This window comes from Microcebus murinus, chromosome 16 (assembly GCF_040939455.1).
Source record: "Microcebus murinus isolate Inina chromosome 16, M.murinus_Inina_mat1.0, whole genome shotgun sequence".
NCBI classification, from domain to species: domain Eukaryota; kingdom Metazoa; phylum Chordata; class Mammalia; order Primates; family Cheirogaleidae; genus Microcebus; species Microcebus murinus.
The window spans coordinates 64,246,235-64,266,996 of NC_134119.1; the positions used below are offsets into that span (position 1 = coordinate 64,246,235).

The following is a 20,762-nucleotide window of genomic DNA, read 5'->3' on the forward strand; positions in this document are numbered from 1 at the left end:
ATTGTGAGGGGGTGGAAATAAAGTCTATCCTCACACTTTAAATGTTTTAAAATTTATTTTGCAAAAGACATATTTTCTATTGATTTACTTTCAGAGGATTATTTTTCTCTCCCATAAACATCATAAAATTTTCAACATACAGCTATAGGTACACAGAATGGGCTGGTGCCCCACCTAGACCTGACAGGGGCTAACATTCTTTGGGGATTTTTTTTTTTGTCTTTTTTGAGACAGAGTCTCACTCTGTTGCCTGAGCTAGAGTGCCTTGGTGTCAGCCTAGCTCACAGCAACCTCAAACTCCTGGACTCAAGCAATCCTGCTGCCTCAGCCTTCCGAGTAGCTGGGACTACAGGCATGCGCCACCATGCCCGGCTAATTTTTTCTATATACATTTTTAGTTGGCCAATTAATTTCTTTCTATTTTCAGTAGAGACGGGGTCTCGCTCTTGCTCAGGCTGGTTTTGAACTCCTGACCTTGAGCGATCTGCCTGCCTTGGCCTCCCAGAGTGCTAGGATTACAGGCATGAGCCACTGTGCCTGGCCCCATTCTTTGGTTTTTTTTTTTTTTTTTTGAGACAGAGTCTCGCTTTGTTGTCCAGGCTAGAGTGAGTGCCGTGGCGTCAGCCTAGCTCACAGCAACCTCAAACTCCTGGGCTCAAGCGATTCTTCTGCCTCAGCCTCCCGAGTAGCTGGGACCACAGGCATGCGCCACCATGCCTGGCTAATTTTTTATATATATATCAGTTGGCCAATTAATTTCTTTCTATTTATAGTAGAGACGGGGTCTCGCTCTTGCTCAGGCTGGTTTTGAACTCCTGACCTTGAGCGATCTGCCTGCCTTGGCCTCCCAGAGTGCTAGGATTACAGGCATGAGCCACCGCGCCCGGCCCATTCTTTGGTTTTTAATGAACCATTTGAGAGTACGTTGCAGTTGGAATGTTTCAACTCTGTATTTTCTAGGGAAAAGATATTGTGCCTAACCACAATTTAATTATCACACCTAAAAATATTAACAGTAATTACATAATGATATTATATGTAATTTGGTCCAGACTCAGATTTCCCCTAGTTTTCCCCAAAAATGTCTTTTTTTTTTTTTAAGATAGTGTCTTACTTTGTCACACTGGGTAGGGTGCAGTGGTGTCATCATAGTTCACTGCAACCTCAAACTCCTAGACTCAAGCGATCCTCCCACCTCAGCCTCCCAAAGTGCTAGGATTACAGGCGTGAGCCACCGTGCCCAGCCCCAAAATACTAGTTGGAATCAGGACCCTGCGAAGAGGCCTACATTGCATCTGGGGACAGCATGTCCCTGTGGGGGCCCCCAGTGATGGCCCTGCCTGGCCTAGAGCTCTCTGGATCTTTCCTCCACCTGACCTCCTCTCTCTTTCCTCTCTCCCCAGGAGCCCAGGATGTTCAAATGCCACCTGAGGTTCAAGGCCACCTGGGGGGCACTGTGGAGCTGCCGTGCCACCTGCTGCCACCCACGCCCAAAGTGGAAGTGTCACTGGTGATCTGGCAGCGCCTGGATGCAGCCGGGGTCAGTCAGAATGTGGCCACCCTACACCCTAAGTTCGGTCCCAGCTTCCCCAGCCCGCAGCCCGGCAGTGAGCGGCTGTCCTTCGTCGCCGCCGGGCAGAACACCGGGGCTGGGCAAGGCACCAAGATGGAGCTGCGGGACGCCACGCTGGCCCTCCGGGGGCTGACGGTGGAGGACGAGGGCAACTACACCTGCGAGTTCGCCACCTTCCCCAAGGGCTCCCTCAATGGGGTGACCTGGCTCAGAGCCATAGGTGAGCAGGGGGGGTAGGATGGGGGGGTGCCCCCTTGCAGGTCTGTTTCTCTCTCGGCTTCAGCTCTGAGTTTGGCCTTCTCTGTGGTCTCTCGGAGAGTAGATAATATAAGGACAATAAAAGAGTAAGTCAGGCAGTTACAGGTGACACGGAAGTTGGAGGGGGGCAGGTTTTACCCGGGGAGGTCTGGTGATATTTGAAGCAAAACTAGAAGGAGGGGAGGGAGCCCCGCAGCTGTCTAAGAGGAGAGAGTTGCGGGCAGAGGGAATGGTCAGTGCAAAGGCCCTGAGGCAGGGCACACCTGGAGTGTTTGAGGGCCAGGAAAGAAGTCATTGTGCCTGGAGACTAACTCAGGGAGGCGAGGGGGACAGAGATCACAGACAGCCTCACGGACCACGTGAAGCCATTGTTGCCCTGGAAAAATGAGAGCTCTGGTGGGTTCTGAGCAGCAGAGATGTGCCCTGGTTTGGGTTTTCACAGGCTCCTGCCAATTGGGGCTTGGGGTTCCGGGGAGCGGGGCAAGTGCAGAGTCTGGGAGGCCACACGGGGACAACTGCTGAAGTCCAGGCAGGAGGTGATGGCCTAGACGTAAGCATCACAGAGGCCCAAGTTAGATAGAATGGTCAGGGAAGGCGTCTCAGTCATGGAGCTGTCAAACCACACACGAGGGACCCGGTCAGATTGTCGGCTTTATAAAAAGATGACTGGTGGCCGTATGGGGAGCCACAGGTGGCAGGGTCCTGGACACAGGTAGAAGGAAGCAGGGCTTGCAAGCTCAGGGAGGCACTGGCTTGCAAGAGGGACACGCCAGTGGGGGTAGAGGGAAGTGGGTGGCCTAAAGATGCTTTTAGAAGGTAGTAGACACCGGCTTGTCCGTGGATTGGGGAGGAAGGAGGATCAAAAAGAGCCCAGCCACTTGGCGAGGTGGGGAAGACAGTTTTTTGAAGGATGCTCTTTATTACCAAATCTTGGAAACCCCCTGGGATCCCACCTTCCCCTGGCAACATCTCAGAAGCCAGGACATTCTAGATGCTCTAGTTTCCCCTTCCCAGCCCCAGGGGGTGTGATAAGGCCACCCATCCTGGTCCTGGGCAAACGCTTTCCTTGCCAGGGGTCCGGAAATCAGTTCTTTTCCATATAATGCAAAGCACAGCTGGTCTCCTCCCCTCGCTTCACCAACGTCGCTCTCCTCGTGCAGACATTTCAGTTCAAGAGACGGTTTGAGTTCATCTACCATGCACCAGGCTCTGCAGGTAGCAAGAGCCATGACTCCCAGAGCTCTGGGGACAGTCTGGGTTAGGGACGCATACACATCAGTAAGCATGGGTTGCTCTTCCTCTGGAGGTTTGTGTGTGTTGTTTTGTTTGGTTTGGTTTCTTTGTGGTGTGCTTTTGGCCAAAGAATGACCAGACACATCAAAAGCAAGGGCCAGTGGGACATGAAGTTTATTGAGGAAGGGCGAGGCAGGTTTACAGGCAAGAGCAAGACAGCATTTGAATAGGGCCCCCTTTTGTAACAAGAGATCCCTCTTGGAGATTTGCTTTTGGTTTTTTTTGCCCTAAAATTTTTCCATGTTTTCCAGGAGGATGGGGTGGAAAGGGCAAAAAAACCAACCAGCTTTGCAAATCTGTCACCTTTATCACACTTCCCGTAGCATGATCTAACGGTGACTACAGGAAAAGAAACAGGGGCCTTTCAGCTGGACCTTTGAACCACATTATTCAGCTTTGGCTTGGTTTGGGTTTTCTTTTTTTTTCCCCCCCACAATTTAATAAAGACACAGTCTCACTATGTTGCCCAGGCTGGTCTCGAACTCCCTGCCTCCAGCGATCCTCCTGCCTCGGCTTCCCAAAATGCTAGGATTGCAGGTGTGAGCCACTGTGCCCAGCCTATATCAACTTATTTAATCCACACAGCAATCCTATGGGGTGGGGACTTTTATTATCCCCATTTTAAAAGGGGGAAACTGAGGCACAGAGTTACAAAATGACTTGCCCTGAGCTAAGCGGCAGAGCTGGGATCTGAACCCAGGCAGTGGGGACCTAACTGCTCCACTCCACTGCTGAGGTGTTTGTTGAGCGACCGCAGGCAAGGAGTGACACACGCCCCTCTGATCTTCTCCGCAGCCGAGCCCCAGAACCACGCTGAGGCACAGGAAGTCACGCTCAGCCTGGATCCCGTGCCCGTGGCCCGCTGCGTCTCCACGGGGGGCCGCCCACCTGCCCGAATCTCCTGGTTGTCACCCCTGGATGGGGAGTCCAGAGAGAGCCAGGTGGCAGGGCCCCAGCCTGGCACAGTCACCGTCACCAGCCGCTTCACCTTGGTACCTTTGGGCCAAGCAGATGGTGCCAAGGTCACCTGCAAAGTGGAACACGAGAGCTTCAAGGAGCCAGTCCTGCTGCCTGTGACCCTCTCCGTGCGCTGTGAGTGCGCCAGGAGGTGACCCCACCCCTACAATACTGTCTGCACTGTCCCTGAATGTTGTCTACATTGGTTCTATTGAGCCAAATGCTTCACTGCCTTCTTGCCCATTGTCTACACTGGCCTCCGTGGGCAACATCTACGTACTTCCCCTTTCTCGTCTACACTGGCTTCACTGGGCTCTTGCCATGCTGCTCCCAATCTGTGGTAAGCTGGGATGGGCTTGCAAGAGCCAACTGTATACATTTCTTCCCAATTCTGCACCCAGTTAAGTCTTGTTGGTAGTTTGAATTCAATCATGGTGGAATATTTACACCAAGGAAATTGGCAAGCACTACAAATTAGGGCTTTTTTTCTCTGTAGAGCTGGTTTACCAGCAATCACTTGCCTCCAACATTATATTTTCTGGCTCCCATGGACCCTGGTTGACACGGCTCCCTGACTGTCTACATCAACTACCCTGGGCTGTAGTCTACACTGCCCAAGCCAGCACTGTCTGCACACCTTCCCATACTGTCTAAACCGGCTTCCCTGGGCACTGTCTATCATGACTCTCCTGGGTTCTCTACACCAGTCCCTGCTCCACAGTGTTATGCACGCTGACCCTCTGGGCCCTGTTGGTTCCAGAAAATGCCTACACTGACGCCCCTAATCTTACCCTCAGGCTCCCCAGCACTCTTCACACAGACTGTCAGATATGAACCAGCTCCAAACAAACCCCACATCCCAACTCAGTGTGGGCTGTGCTGGCTCCCCAGGCGATGCCTTTGTGTGCCCAGATTCCCCAAGCCACGTCTACACTGGCTCCTGCAGGCAGTGTACGACATTCGCTGACGTGCACCGCGCCCTGAGCACAGTCTATGCTGATTTATCAGCAGTGGCTGCCCCAGGCATGGCCTGCCCTGAGCAATGACTCCCTCAAAATTATCTGTAGTGGTTTCCCTGGACAGTGTCTATACTGGCCCCAGCATACACGGCCTGGACGGATTTGCCCCAGACAGTTTCTACTGGTCACCTCCTGCCAGCCCACCCCATTTCATCAGGATTCCTGGTTGGGATTCCCTGCCACCCTAAGCCAGTCCCCCCACTTCCCCCAGATCCACCTGAGGTCTCCATCTCCGGCTATGATGACAACTGGTACCTCGGCCGTGGTGAGGCCACCCTAAACTGCGACGTCCGCAGCAACCCAGAGCCCACAGGCTATGACTGGAGCACGTGAGTGCAGTAGACCCGGACTCCCGGGTCTGGGGGAGGAGGCTGGGGGTTGGGACCCCAGGTCTGAGGGAGGAGGGGCTGGGGGCTTGGACCCTTTTGTCATGAGAGAGGTGTCCCCCGGGCCTGATGTCATGAGAGAAGGGTCCCTAGGGCCTGAACTCCCGAGGCCAGGATGGAGGGAGCCTGCAGTCTGGCAGTTCGGGGTCTCCAGGGGCAGGTTGGGTCCCTGGAGCCTGGCTCCTGAGGGTGTGCCATCATCAGGGACCAGGCCTGTGCTCGCTGCCCACCCTAGCATCCCCTCACCTGACCCCACACCCCTCCAGGACTTCAGGCGTCTTCCCAGCCTCAGCAGTGGCCCAGGGTTCCCAGCTGATCATCCACTCGGTGGACACACTGGTCAACACTACCTTCATCTGCACGGTCACTAATGCCGTGGGCACCGGCCGCGCCGAGCAGATTGTCTTCGTCCGAGGTAAGGGGGTCTTGGGGTCCACGTGCGATCCTGGTCTGCTCCCCAGTTCCTTCCTTCGTTCCTTCGGGTTCGGGCGCTGCATGGGGTGGAGGGGCTGTGCCGCCGACCTGGGGTGGGGTCTGACCCGCCTTGCTGCCGGGAGGGGGGGTGGTTTAGCTTTTGCCCCATGCCTGGGGTCAGGGTCTGGATTTGGGGTGACAGGGTAGGCATGGGTGGGCAGCAGAGTCTAGGGCTTGAGGCCTGTGAATGGTCTTCAGGGAGAGATCAGGAAAGCTGCCACAGGCTCCAGCTTGTGTCAGACACATGGCCACAGAGTCACACACACGCGGCTCCCTGGTCCCCATTCAGAAACGTAGCCAGGCCCAAGGCCTGTAGCCTGGGAGGAAAAGGCCGGGTGGAAGTCACATGTGTAAAGCATACACACCTAGAGGGAAGCAGGGAATATTATAGGGCTGTGTGACCCAAGACAGAGACATGGACCCTAGGGCTGGGGCCAGAGACCCCTTCTGTCAGAGCCATAGCGGGCAGGACCCACATCTGCAGAGATACACCCTGTGCTGGGAAACCCTTGCAGATGGGTCTGGAACGTAACCCCACACACTCTAACCCACGGTCACCCAGACAAGCACCCAGGAGAGCAGTGGCCCTGGCCAAGACCGACTGAACAAAGCCAGGTGACACCCAGCCAGAGCCCAAGGGATGTCACACATACCTGGACAGAACCATTCTTAGAAACACCGTCCCAGGGCGCCAGTCCATGCAGCGGGCCTGTGCAGACACGTCGTAAACACATGGTCCCCCTGGTGGGCAGGGACAGAGCCCCTCAGAAACACGACCCGAGATGTGGGGACAAACTGGCAGACATGGGCTGTCCTTATCATGCAGGCAGACACCCAGAGACAGACAGAAGCAGACCCCTTCCTGAGACATAATGTCACAAGCCCCCTTACTGCGACATAATGTCACAACATACACACCTCGGCAGGGACACCCACAGGAAAACAGGCCCCTCTTCAGGAATTCAGACTCTCACCAGGGAGCCAGGACATACCTATCGGAAATACTGTCACACATGACAAACCCAGAGAGACCATCGGCCTCTCTTGGCACAGATGTGCACAAACACCCCCCCCACACGAGGGACACCTCCCCCCAACGAGGGACACACAGACGACACACTGGAAGCGAAACGACACCAACGACAGCACGTGCAGGATCGTCACCCCTCGCACACAGGGACTCAGAAGTAGACTCAGGCCTTCCGGAGGAACACGTCCTCCGAAACTCTTCCAGAAACTCCGTTATGGAGATTCTCAGCCAACAGATCATGATCTGCCAAGTATGTTGAGGTTTCCTGTCTGCCAGGCATTGTCCTTGAGGTTGGGAATACAATGGTGACCGAGACACGGTCCCTGCCCTCAGAGGCACGCCCAGAGGAGTGTCCGCTCCACTCACCCAGCGAGATGCCGAACTGGAAACACAGCCCTAACCTCTGCCCCAGTGCACACCCGTGTGGCTGTCCCCTGCAGAACACAGACACTGTCACCATGAGCAGGGAGACCCACAGACACACGGGCACAGGGTCCAGGCGCACCAGGCCGTCAGCACTATCCAGCCAGAGGGGACACACACAGAGTCACAGCCTGGAGAAAGACTCAGCCCTGTGGATGACACCCCCGATGGCCCCCAACAGCAGCCATAGGCCCACCCGTAGTCAAATCACCGTCACAAAGACACGCGCCTGAGTCGCAGGCAGTGAATGTCCCTGCAGCCAGCCACACTCAGAGAAGCCACACGGTGGCTCTGAGAGGGTCTCTGAGCCACAAACCCACATTCCCAGGCTCACACAGACTGGGACACACTATCACAAAGACACAGTTTGGGGTTCACACCGGTGCACACGTAGGGACACGCACTGCGCCTCGGGACAGACGTGTCCTCAGGGAGACTCCAAGGACTTTCGACCCAGACACGTGAGCAGACTCAGCCACGAGCCCCAAAACACAGACAGCACCCCCAGACACACAGACCAGCATTCCGGCACGAGCTCCAACCGGATTCCAGATGTCACTAACCCGCTCTCCTGGGACACAGAAAAGTCAGTTTCACACTTGAACCCCATGTATAGTTGTAAACATAGAAACCCCCTGAAAAAGACTCTATTCTACTTTTTTTTTTAATGCTGGGAGTGAGTCACTAAACTGATTTGCCAGAGGGGTGGGGGCAGGTGGCAGTGAAGCCCGCCGGTCTCTCCCAGTAAGGCCCTGCATGCAGGGGTGGGGCCAGGGTGTGCAGGGGGAACTGGGCTAGGTTCCCTTGGCGCTGGTGTGTGGCCCAGGAGCCCCCTCCCTTGTCTTCTTGGCACTTCCTCGCTTCTCCCCACCTCCCACAGACGCCCCCCACCCGCTTAGCCGCTGCAGGTAGCATTAAGGAAGTCGGGATCATGGGGTTTGTTTTACATGCTGGGATGCACAGCCCAGAAAGCAGGTGGCCACACCACGTGGACCAGGTGCTCCCAGCCGCTCCGTGGGGAGGAGTCATCGGAAGGCCCCCAGCCCTCTTCTTTCAAAGCACAAAGAGCCCTGGGATCAGATAGCCTCATGCTCAAATTCAGCTGTCCTCCGCCCCGAGATTCTGTGACCCTGACCTTGAAGCTGTGGGAGGGCCCACAGCGTGTCTAGAGGGGGCTGCAAACTCAGGTTCCCGGAGGGTCTCCACAAGTGACCTGGCGGCCAGGTCTGTGCTGTTCCAAACAGCCAGCTTTCACCCAGCAACGGCCGATCCCCAGATGAGAGTCCGGTGTTGCCAGCTCTGGTTTCTTTTTCCCTAAAAGAAACCTGGGTGTTTAGGTGAAATCACCTGATTTTTGAAACGTTGGCTTGCAATTTTTGAAAGATTCTGTGCAGATGTGAGGACACACATCTGGGAGCCACCAGTTGGCAGTGCCTCCTGGCACAAAGTGCCCAGCCTGTATCCAGGGGTCTCAGATGGGCTCTCCTTTCCCGCCGTCACCTCCTCCTCCTCCTCCCCTCCCTCCTCCCTCCTCCTCCCCCCTTCCCTCCCTCCTCCTCCATTCTTCTGCCCAGGCAGAGTCACTCCCCCTGCATCCCACCCTCGATCTGTCCTTGTGACCTCGTGTCCCCCTTTCTCTCTCTCTCTCACCCCTCCTTCTCTCTCTCCTCAGACACCCCGCGGGCCTCGCCCCGAGACGTGGGTCCACTGGTGTGGGGGGCCGTGGGAGGGACGCTGCTGGTGCTGCTGCTTCTGGCTGGGGGGGCCTTGGCCTTCATCCTGCTGAGGGTGAGGAGGAAGAGGAAGAGCCCCGGAGGAGGAGGAGGAGGAGGAAGAGGAGACGGAGGAGACATCGGGGGATCCTACGATCCGAAAACTCAGGTGTATGGGAACGGGGGCCCCGTCTTCTGGACGCCAATAGATTCTGGTTCCATGAGGCCAGATGGCAAGGACAAGGACGAGGAGGAGGAGGAGGAAGAGGAGAAGGCAGAGGAAGGCCTCATGTTGCCTCCACCCCCTGCACTCGAAGATGACATGGAGTCGCAGCTGGATGGCTCCCTCATCTCACGGCGGGCAGTTTACGTGTGACTGTATGTGTGACCGAAGACAGACAGAGACAGCCCTCCCACCCTCCCCCTGGCCACACCAGCCGAGGGTTCAGACTGGTTGGACTTGTTTGTCTGGACAACACTGGAGTTGGAATGCTGCCTCCCGCTTTCCTGGGATTTGGAGGGAGGCGCAGCCACACACTGGACTTCTGTCTCCAGGGCTGCGTGGGGAAGGGGAGGCCCCAGCGAGCTCAGTAGTGGGATCCAGGGAGGACACCCCCAGAGACTTGTTTTGGGCTCCGGCCTGCCCCTGGCCCCATGACACTCAGGAGTTAATAAATGCCTTGGAGGAAAACATCGGGGGTGTCTTGTAATACATCAGACCCCTCCTTGGGTCCTGGGGAGAGAGTGACTGCCACAGGGACCTAGAACTGAGCTGAGCCCGGGGGAATGGGAGCCTGGTGGGGCTGGGGGCTCAGACCACTGGGGTCCTTGAAGGGCACATTGGATGTCCAAGAACTTGAGGTCATTAGGACTAAGAATCAGGTTATGGGATTCAGGGCTCAGAGGCTGGGGCACTGGGACTTCTGGTCCCAGGACAGAGGCTGCCTCCCTGGATGAGTGGCCAGACTGGGTTCCCTGGGTCGGGGCGGGGCTGGGGCAGCAGGTGCTCTGTGCCCTGGGCCCCGAACGGGAGGGCAGAGGGCTAGGAACCGTCCTCTGGAGGCAGCTCAGACCTGGCCCCCCACCCAGGTTGCTGAGGATCTAGGCAGGGGACAGGTGGGGGGTGCTGGGGATACAGGAAAGCCCCACCTCTCCACCCCCATCCTGGCCTCTCCTGGCCTCCTTCCTCTACCCCTTGCTCCTGGGCTCCACCCGAGGGGGTTTTCGGTGATTCAGAGGGAGAGGCTGCAGCTCTATGTCCATCCCCTCCCCCAGCTAGAAAACCAAGGACCAGCCTCAGCAACGGTGGCTCACGCCTGTAGTCCTAGCACTGGGAGGCTGAGGTGGGAGGAATGCTCAAGGTCAGGAGTTCGAAACCAGCCCGTGCAAGAGCGAGACCCCGTTTCTACTAAAAAATAGAAATTAATTAAGATTTAAAATAAATTTAAAAAATAAGAAAACCAAAGACCAAGGGGGTCCTTGGGATCCCAGGCTCAGTGAGGGGCAATGGAATGGGCTTTAAACCCGGTCACCTCTGCTCTCCCCAGCGCCCGGGGCTGGCGCTCATGTCTGCCAAACAAGGCTGTCTTGGGACCCAGTAAGGATCTGGTGCCCTCAGAGCAGGCTGAGCAGCCAGGAGGGCTTGAGAAGTTCATTTTTTCAACCAGCCCCCACCGCCACGTACTCTGCGTGGAGCCGGGTGCCCGGGGACGCCGCGGTCGCAGCGGTGATCTGCTCTGCGCAGACTCAGCCCCGCCCTTCCGCGGGCGCGCAGCCCACAGCGACGCCAGGAATAGCACTGTGTTTAGGATAATGACGGGTGTGCGTGGACCAAACAGCAATCACTCCGCTATTCCGGTTCCAGGCCCGGCTGTGGAACCAGAGCTTGGGGGTCGGACAGTCCAGGGATGCAGACGTGCTCTGGGGAGCTTCCTCTCCTCGCCTGGATCGTGGGGCTGATGTGCAGGTCACTTGTGACTTCCACGATTGTTCACTGTCTGTACCCCGCCACCCACACTGCCCACCCTCCTCGGGCAAAGGGAGGGCAGGGGCAGGGGTGTTTTCTCTGCCTGGCAAACGTTGGGTCCTTGAGTGCCCATGCGGGGCGTCCTTACACGTCCAGCCGACACCCGCTGCGTGGTGGCCCTGCGGACTCACGGTCTAGTGTGGAAATTGGCAAGTAAACAGTTAATTGCTGCAATAACTGCGCCGTTAGGACAGCACACACGGGAGAGACAAAAATGGGAAGGGCCTGAAAGGAGAGGCACTGGCGGAGGGGGTGGGGTGGGGGGGTGGCTGAGTGTCTCAACCCTCCTTCCTGCTAGGTTAGAGAAGATTCCATGCCCAGTAATGAGTTTTGTTACCAATCCCACAACGCCCCCAGTTCTCTGCCTTTTAGTGCCCCCCATCTCCTCCCTTCTCATCACCCAACTCCCCCTCCTCGCTCTGCCCCAGTCATGTGGTGTCCCGCTTTTCCTTAAAAAACGAGGCTTCCTCAAAGCCTTTGCAGTGGCTATTCCCTCTGCCTGCAGTGTCCCCACGTTCTCATGGCTCAGCCCTGACATCTCTTTGCTCAAATCTCACCTCCCAGTAAAGCCGTCTCTGACTGCCTCTGGGGGCCCCTCCGTCACTTCCTTGTCCCCTTCCCCACTCTATGTTTGTATCCCCTGCCACTTATTCCCACCTGCATGGCAGACACCATCTTGGTTTGTTCACTGTTGGCTGCCCTGCTCAACCAGTGCCACGGTGCCATGGGGACAGAGACTTTGCGTGTTTGTTCTCCACTCTGGTCTCCCACGGCCAACACCCAACCAATGCTCCGTAATCGTGCCCAGTGAGGATTAGTTGAAGGAAAGAATGTCCCTCGCCCATGGGAGAGGAAGTAGACAGGTGGGTGATGACGTGGGGTGGGGGGTGGCGTGGAATAAGGAACTGTGGCTTCCTCCTGCAGACCTCACGCCGTCCCTCTCCTTTCAGAGTCCCCCAACACAGCAGGTGCAGGGGCCACGGGTGGCATCATTGGAGGCATCATCGCTGCTATCATTGCTACAGCCGTGGCCGCCACGGGCATTCTCATCTGCCGACAGCAGCGGAAGGAACAGAGGCTGCAGGGGGCAGAGGAGGAGGAGGAGTGAGTGATGGGCCCTGAGAAGTGGGTGGGGGATGGGTGGCAGACCTGGGAAGCATTGGGCGGGGCAGGGAGAAGAACGACTGTGTGAAACACAGAGACCCAAAATAACTGGGACCTAAATGGGGTAGAGAGAGGAGAGTTCATTTCTCCTTCCCGTGAAGTATGGGTAGGGCAGCTCTGCTCTGTGGAGTCTCATCAGAGCCCAGGCTCCTGCCATCTTGTTGCTCCACCTTCCCCAGAGTGTGGGCTTCATTCTCATTCCAAGATGGCGCCCACTCTTCCATCAGGGTCTATGTATGTGGTAACCAAACACGGCCATTTTAGCCTCTTTTTTTTTTTAAGTGAGTGTGAAATTTATTCAGAAACTATATAGAAAGTCTATTCCACAGACTGGGCAGAGGCTGGTTTACCCCGCAAAAGAGAACTGGCCGGCTATCCTAGCCTTAATGCCCCACTTCCTGCCAGTGGGAAGGGGAAAGGGAAATAGAGGGCAGTTGGCCACCCTGTAAAGAAACAGCTAAGAGGTTATACCCATTACTTCCTTTCACATCCTATTGGCCAGAACCTGCAGGGGCAGCTGGGAAATGTAGTATTTATTCTGGCCATGTGTCCAGCCAAAATCTCTGTTACTATGAGAAAGAGGGAGACTGGATATTGGGGAAATCTCTGTAGAACATTTGTTTTTTGTTTTTGAGACAGAGTCTCACTTTGTGGCCCAGGCTAGCGTGAGTGCCATGGCATCAGCCTAGCTCACAGCAACCTCAAACTCCTGGGCTCAAGCAACCCTGCTGCCTCAGCCTCCCGAGTAGCTGGGACTACAGGCATGCGCCACCATGCCCGGCTAATTTTTTCTTTTTATATTTATTAGTTGGCCAATTAATTTGTTTCTATTTATAGTAGAGACGGGTCTCGCTCTTGCTCAGGCTGGTTTTGAACTCCTGACCTCGAGCAATGCGCCCTCCTTGGCCTCTCAGAGTGCTAGGATTATAGGCGTGAGCCACCTCGCCCAGCCAGAGCATTTGTTTTGTGCCAGATTCAGTGAGATGTATTTGTCTATTTGTCATCTTTAAATAATCAGACTCATGCCAGGGGTGGTGCTCATGCCTATAATCTCAGTGACTCAGGAGGCTGAGGAGGGAGGATGGCTTGAGCCCAGGAGTTCAAGGCTGCAGTGAGGCCACTGCATTCCAGCCTGGGCTACAGAGCAAGATCTTGTCTCTAAAAATAAATGAATAATAAATAATGAGATTCAAAAATTTGAGTAAGTATAGAGTTTATTCAAGCCCAAAGCTTGAGAGGAGCATAGATTCAAGTTGCCCTAAATATAGACTCTGATTAGCAGCTGTTACAAGTGAGTTTTTAAGGAATAAAGAAGAGGCAATTCCTAAATTGTTACCAATAATTTGTTAAAATAACATTGTTCTTTGTGTCACAAATTCCAGGAACTTGAAAGATAGTGGGTGAAGCAGTTAGTCAGGAATAAAATGCCTTTCAACAATTGCCCCTAGGGCCAGGGCTGGTCTGTAATCCTAGCACTCTGGGAGGCTGAGGTGGGAGGATCACTTGAGTTCAGGAGTTCAAGACCAGCCTAGCGAGAGCAAGACCCCATCTCTACTAAAAAAAAAAAAAGAAAAAATTAGCATGGTGGCACATGCCTGTAGTCCCAGCTACTCAGGAGGCTGAGGCAGGAGGATTGCTTTAGCCCAGGAGTTTGAGGTTGCTGTGAGCTAGGCTGATGCCATGGCACTCTAGCCCAGGTGACAGAGCGAAACTACAATTAAAAAAAAAAAAAAAACAGCCCAGGCGCGGTGGCTCACGCCTGTAATCCTAGCACTCTGGGAGGCCAAGGCAGGCGGATTGCTCGAGGTCAGGAGTTCAAAACCAGCCTGAGCAAGAGGGAGACCCTGTCTCTAATATAAAAATAGAAAGAAATTAATTGGCCAACTAATATATATAGAAAAAAAATTAGCCGGGCATGGTGGCGCATGCCTGTGGTCCCAGCTACTTGGGAGGCTGAGGCAGGAGGATCACTTGAGCCCAGGAGTCTGAAGTTGCTGTGAGCTAGGCAGACGCCACAGCACTCACTCTAGCCTGGGCAACAAAGCGAGACTCTGTCTCAAAAAAAAAAAAAAACAACAAAAACTATTAGGCCAGACGGGGTGACTCACGCCTGTAATCCTAGCACTCTGGGAGGCCGAGGCGGATGGATTGCTTGAGGTCAGGAGCTCAAAACCAGCCTGAGCAAGAGTGAGACCCTGTCTCTACTATAAATAGAAACAAATTAATTGGCCAACTAATATATATAGAAAAAATTAGCCGGGCATGGTGGTGCATGCCTGTATTCCCAGCTACTCGGGAGGCTGAGGCAGCAGGATTGCTTGAGTCCAGGAATTGGAGGTTGCTGTGAGCTAGGCTGACGCCACAGCACTCACTCTAGCCCAGGCAACAAAGCGAGACTCTTTTTTTTTTTTTTTTTTTTGGTAGAGACGGGGTCTTGCTCAGGCTGGTTTCGAACTCCTGACCTTGAGCAATCCGCCCACCTCGGCCTCCCAAAGTGCTAGGATTACAGCCGTGAGCCACCACGCCCGGCCTAACAAAGCGAGACTCTGTCTCAAAAAAGAACAATAGGCCGGGCGCTGTGGCTCACGCCTGTAATCCTAGCTCTTGGGAGGCCGAGGCGGGCGGATTGCTCAAGGTCAGGAGTTCAAAACCAGACTGAGCAAGAGCGAGACCCTGTCTCTACTATAAATAGAAAGAAATTAATTGGCCAACTGATATATATATAAAAAATTAGCCGGGCATGGTGGCGCATGCCTGTAGTCCCAGCTACCCGGGAGGCTGAGGCAGAAGGATCACTCGAGCCCAGGAGTTTGAGGTTGCTGTGAGCTAGGCTGACGCCACGGCACTCACTCTAACCTGGGCAACAAAGCGAGACTCTGTCTCAAAAAAAAAAAAAAAAAAGAACAATAACAACCACCACCACCACCACAACAACAAAATTGCCCCTAGGGTGGATGTGTGTGTGAGTGTGTGAGACTAAAGTCCCATATTCTTATCTCTCTGAGCCTGATAACTTTTCTTAACTCAGATAACTCACACTGCCCTGAGCTATTTTTTTCCCTTTTATTTTTTTAAATTTTATCATCATATTTTAATTTTGCTGGACCACCTAGACATCTAACTCTGAGCTATTTTTCTTTTCTCACATTTTACATGTGTGACCTCAGCGAAACCTCACATCCATTCATTGATTTAGAAATAGGCCCTGGGGGTTAAGGACACAAGGATGAAACAAACATTTAAAACTTGTCCACAGGAGTAAATATAATATACTTGTTCTCAGAAGGAGCTAATGAGACTCATTTTATCAAAGGGGAAATGGGTTCAGAGAGCCCCAATTACTTGCTGAAATTCATTGAGCAAGTGTTTTTGTGGCCAAATGTGTTTCTTACATAGCACTGCCCACTTTGGATGGGTGGGTGGGTATGGGAGCAAGAAAAACTGAAAAATGCACATTCCTGGGCCTGCACCCAAACCTACTGGATCAGAACATTTGCAGGGTGGCTTGGAATCTGTTTATCACAAGCTCCCTAAGTTATTCAGATGCACAGGTAAGTCTGTGCACCGCTGTCTTAATCATCTTGTCAGTTCAGACCAACACCTTGTCATTGATCTCCTCTGTGCCCGGTTCAGGGCTGAGACCCAATGTGTCTGAGGTGGCCCTGCCCTCCTGGGACTTAGGATGTGTAGGAGACCGACTTGTCTCCATGCCCAGGGATGGGCTAGGAGGGAACTTTGAAAGGCCAGAGGGGGCATTTGAGCCAGCCTGGGTGGTCAAGGAAGGCTTCCTGGAGGAGGGGGCAGCTGGGCTGATTGAAGGCATAGTAAGCACCCATCATTATTATGTACACAGGATGCTTTGGTCTGTGAGTTTGTAGAATAAGAGACTTTAACCTAGTTTAAGGGATACAAAAAGCACTTCATTTATTCATTCTTTTCGCATTGACTGAATTCCTCATAGTGGGTTCTGGGACACTGAGTTGATGACTCACATCGCATTCTTTCCCTAGCAGAGCTCACAGTGGGGTATGTTAATTGATGATGTTGTAAATAACATTCCAATACAAACTCAGCAAGTGCCCTGAGGCGGGAGTACAGCTAGATTGGACTGTGGGATGAATGAGAACTCTTACTCTAGGTGGGGGGGGGGGGGGTAAAAAGGAGATCCAGGCAGAGGGAACAGAATATGCAGCAACCCTGGGGTAGGAGGGATGCCCAGGTCTTAGCTTCCACTTCACCTACCTCCTCCTCCACAGCCTGGAGGCACCTCCCTCCTACAAGCCGCCGACCCCCAAGGCAAAGCTGGAGGAGCCAGAGATGGTGAGCACTTTCCTGGGAGCCCAAGCTATCTCCGCCCAGCTTTCCCCAGTGAGGCCAGGGCTGGGGGAGGGCCTTGGTGGGGAAGCTGGCTGGGAGTGGGGGGTTCCTGACCTCCCTCTCCCCCTCCACCACAGCCCTCCCAGCTCTTCACTCTGGGGGCCTCGGAGCACAGCCCACTCAAGACCCCTTACTTTGATGCTGGCGTCTCATGTGCTGAGCAGGTAGGAGCTTGGAAGGACGGGGGTGGGTTCAAGGTCAAAGTTTAAGGGTCAGGGGTCAGGCCCTGGCAGAAGATATCAAGCACTAAAGGTTACAAACTCAAGATCAGGGCTACGTCTCTCTGGTCGGAACTTAGAGCACTGAGATGTATTCAGGATTCAGTGGGGGAGGTCAGGGGTGAAAAAGTCCAAAGACACAAAGTTAGAGTTCAAAGTCACTCCATCAGTGAAACTTGGTTGAGTATCTACATTTAACAGATACTGTGCTGGGACAAGACAAATAAAGTCACTCCCCTCAGGGTTCTACTGGAGATCAGGGGTCAGATACTGAGGTTGAGACAAGTCAAGGTTGAAGGGCCTGTTTGGGGCTCAAGAGTAAGTAGTTAGGGTCAAGATTAAGGTGAAAGGTTCATGGGGAAAGACATGGGGTCAGGATCAAGGGGCAAATGTGAGGCCCAGGACTACTGGGTGAAGTTTGTGCTCTGGGCTTTGGGTTCCGGAGAGGCCAGATGATTGTCTCAGTGCAATATCAACTCAGGGGACAAGGGGTGACATCAGATCTGGTTTTTGTGGAGAGAGGGTGATCAGGATTTTGAGGTCAAGGGGCAGATTGGGAATCTATGCCATGCTCAGGAGGTGACCTTAAGTTCCCACATCCTCCCTACCCCCAGGAAATGCCTCGATACCATGAGCTGCCCACCCTGGAAGAGCGGTCAGGACCCCTGCTCCTTGGGGCCACAAGCCTGGCGTCCCCCATCCTGGTGCCTCCAGGGCCACCTGCTGTGGAGGGAGCTTCCCTGGATCTAGAGGAGGAGGAGGAGGAGGATGAAGACTATCTGGACAAGATCAACCCTATCTACGATGCCCTGTCCTATGCCAGCCCCTCTGATTCCTACCAGGGCAAAGGCTTTGTCATGTCCCGGGCCATGTATGTGTGAGCTGCCATGGGTCTGGCCTCTCACGTCTCATCTTTTGATCCCTTAGCTTTCTGTCGGGGATCTAGTGCCCCCCTGACCTCTGGCCAGGCCACTGTCATTTAACACACATGCATTCCATCTGTGACTTCTACCTTGGTGGCTCCACTACAACTTCTAATCCATGATCTCTGACCCAGAGAAACCCACCATGACAAAGGAAACTGGGTCATCTTATTTTATGAGGCAGGGTGGGAAGAGTATGTTTCTGCCCAACCTCTGACTCCAAGGACTTCTCTCTAAGACTGTGACCTTAGACCATACCTCTCATCTTCCACCAACATCTCCACTCCCTCCAAATCCTAAAGAAGACCCCAGACCTAGGATTTGTCCTCAGGCAGTAAATTCCCAATAGGTCTGGAATGCGATTTGAGGGCTCCCTGCTGCTCAGACCTGAGCCCTCCAGGCGGCAGGGCCCCACTTGCCCCCTCCCCACTCTATTTCCCAAAGGTGGGAGGGAAGGGATTCCCCAGCCCAAGGTAGAACTTTCCCATCTCCTCTCCTGCAGGCAGGAGTCTCAGGGTCCAGACCCCTCCCTGAGCCCCACTACCCCAATTCCTGTCTACAGAGCTTGAAGCCCCAGCCCAGGGCTAGATGGGGGTAAATCTCATGCAGAGTGTGCCTTGATAGCCCCAGCCTTGGGAGAAGAATTTGATGTTATCATGAAGACTACTGAATCCTTTTACCCCTGCCCAGTGGGTGGGACCTAAACATCCCCCTCAAGTTACCTGGGTTGAAGGTAGGGGATGTGATATTGTTTTATAAGTTAACATTTCCTACAAAATATGAATTTATACTTTGACCAGGTCTTGCGTTTTCTGTGCCATGTGAAGGGACAGGGATGGGAAATGAGTAAGGGGCTTAAGGGAATCAGTGAACTAGAAATCAAAATGGGCCGGGCTCGGTGGCTCACGCCTGTAATCCTAGCACTCTGGGAGGCCAAGGCGGGTGGATTGCTCGAGGTCAGGAGTTCGAAACCAGCCTGAGCAAGAGCGAGAAGCGAGACCTCGTCTCTACTATAAACTGAAAGAAATTAATTGGCTAATATATATAGAAAAAAATTAGCCGGGCATGGTGGTGCATGCCTGTAGTCCCAGCTACTTGGGAGGCTGAGGCAGGAGGATTGCTTGAGCTCAGGAGTTTGAGGTTGCTGTGAGCTAGGCTGATGCCACGGCACTCACGCTAGCCTGTGCAACAAAGTGAGACTCGGTCTCAAAAAAAAAAAAAAAGAAAGAAAGAAATCAAAATGGGTTATAGACAAAAACAAAAGGGCCAAAGATCCAAAGAAAAATGAGGGTAATGAGCAAAAATGCATCAATCAAAAACAAAATGATGGGCCAGTCTCAGTGGCTCACGCCTGTAATCCTAGCACTTTGGGAGACCAAGACAGAAGGATGGCTTGAGGTCAGGAGTTCAAGACCAGCCTGAGCAAGAGCAAGACCCCGTCTCGTAAAAAAACAAAAAACCCAAAAATTAACCGGGGTGGTGGTGGTGTGCACCTGTAGTCCCAGCTACTGGGGAGGCTGAGGCAGGAGGATCACTTCAACCCAGGAGTTTGAGCTTGCAGTAAGCTATGATCCCTCTGCACTCTAGCCCCATTGAGATAACAAGACCTTGTCTCAAAAAATAAAAATATTAATAAAAAGGGTTATCAGAACTTATTAACATTAATGTCACTAAATTTGGTATACAACCCCCCACTGCTAAATTTGGCTAAAAGAAAAAAAAATTTATGCAAACAAAAAATACGATGGATGGGTAATAGGAGGACATGGAGAGGGATCCAGGGTATGGTGGTTAATGAAAAGGAGTCATTACAACTGCAGTCTAATGGGTAATGGACAAAAATGAACAGAACAAATATTAAAATAGCATTAATTGAGTACAACAGGTTTAATGGATAAATGGCAAGTAAGACTAGGCCAAAAGCAAAACAATGAACAGTGTTGTAATAGGAGCCTAAGGCATGATGGGTAACACATCCGAATGAATGAGCCACAAGCCGAGTGATGGATAATGGAGAAATAAGGGCCGGGGGCTTGCGGAGTGATGGATAGGAGTTAATGGACCCAAAACATGACGGTTAACTAAAGAAGAGCCGGAAGAATGAGGACTGAACAGGCAGAAACGCGCTACAGGTAGTTCGGACAAAGAAGCTGAAATGAATGGGGCGGAGGCATGCTGGGTAATGGGACGTGAATGAATGGGCCAAAGATAGGAGCCGCAGTGACGCGAAGAACGCAGGCATGACGGGTAACGAAAGGGGTGGGTCTACTGTCGCGTTTAGAGGTAATGGTGGCATTGTGGGTAACAAGAAACAGGGCAGGGTTCACCGAACGGATTAGAATTCTCCCGAGGCACTGTGGGTAAAGCAGCACTTCCGGGTTTAGGTCGGCAACTCCGGACCAGAGAAGTTGCCCCTCTGCCGCGGTGCCTGGTGGGACACCAGGCCTGACCTTGCTGCCTAGCAGCCTCTGCCACGCAACGCACCTTTACCCGCCCTTTGACCCTGGCACTGGAGCCAATGAGAGTACCAAGCTAGTACGTCACCAAGGTTGGCCGCGTACACTCTGGAGCCATTCAGAATGCTGCAAGGGCCTAAGTCGACCAATTATCGAGGCAACTTCGCCGTGGGGCGGGGCCGAAAGGGGCGGGGCAACGCGTCAGTGGGTGTTGCAAAATGTACAGCACAGACCAATGGCAGGCTAGCACCGGAACCCGCGGCGTCGAGAGCCAATAGGCACTAATGCTGAGAGCCAATGGAAAGGGTGGAAGGGATGCCCTGACCAGCCTGCGAGTGAAAACCAATAGAAAAGGAAGTTTGAAAGAGGTGGGTGGGACTCCTAGCCACAAGTCCAATAGCAAGGCTGGACGCTAAGGCTGGTGGGCGGACCTCCGGGCACACTGAACCAATGGGCTAGGCGGGGCGGGGCGA

General features: G+C 53.6%; 1 protein-coding gene across 2 annotated transcripts in view; it reads left to right on the forward strand.

Annotated features, from left to right (window-relative positions):
* NECTIN2 (nectin cell adhesion molecule 2) overlaps positions 1 to 18,629 on the forward strand; it is a 28,357-nt gene extending 9,728 nt beyond the window's left edge. The window contains exons 2-9 of one of the 2 annotated variants that reach the window (XM_012761360.3): positions 1,404 to 1,793; positions 3,920 to 4,216; positions 5,312 to 5,429; positions 5,753 to 5,901; positions 12,102 to 12,255; positions 16,572 to 16,635; positions 16,770 to 16,856; positions 17,525 to 18,629. In XM_012761360.3, coding sequence (XP_012616814.2) covers positions 1,404 to 1,793; positions 3,920 to 4,216; positions 5,312 to 5,429; positions 5,753 to 5,901; positions 12,102 to 12,255; positions 16,572 to 16,635; positions 16,770 to 16,856; positions 17,525 to 17,791 — 1,526 coding nt within the window. In that variant the 3' untranslated portion in view covers positions 17,792 to 18,629. Of the gene's footprint in view, positions 1 to 1,403; positions 1,794 to 3,919; positions 4,217 to 5,311; positions 5,430 to 5,752; positions 5,902 to 9,085; positions 9,819 to 12,101; positions 12,256 to 16,571; positions 16,636 to 16,769; positions 16,857 to 17,524 lie in introns of those variants that run through there. The other variant, XM_012761361.3, reaches the window with a different exon arrangement.
* The last annotated feature ends 2,133 nt before the right edge of the window (positions 18,630 to 20,762 follow it).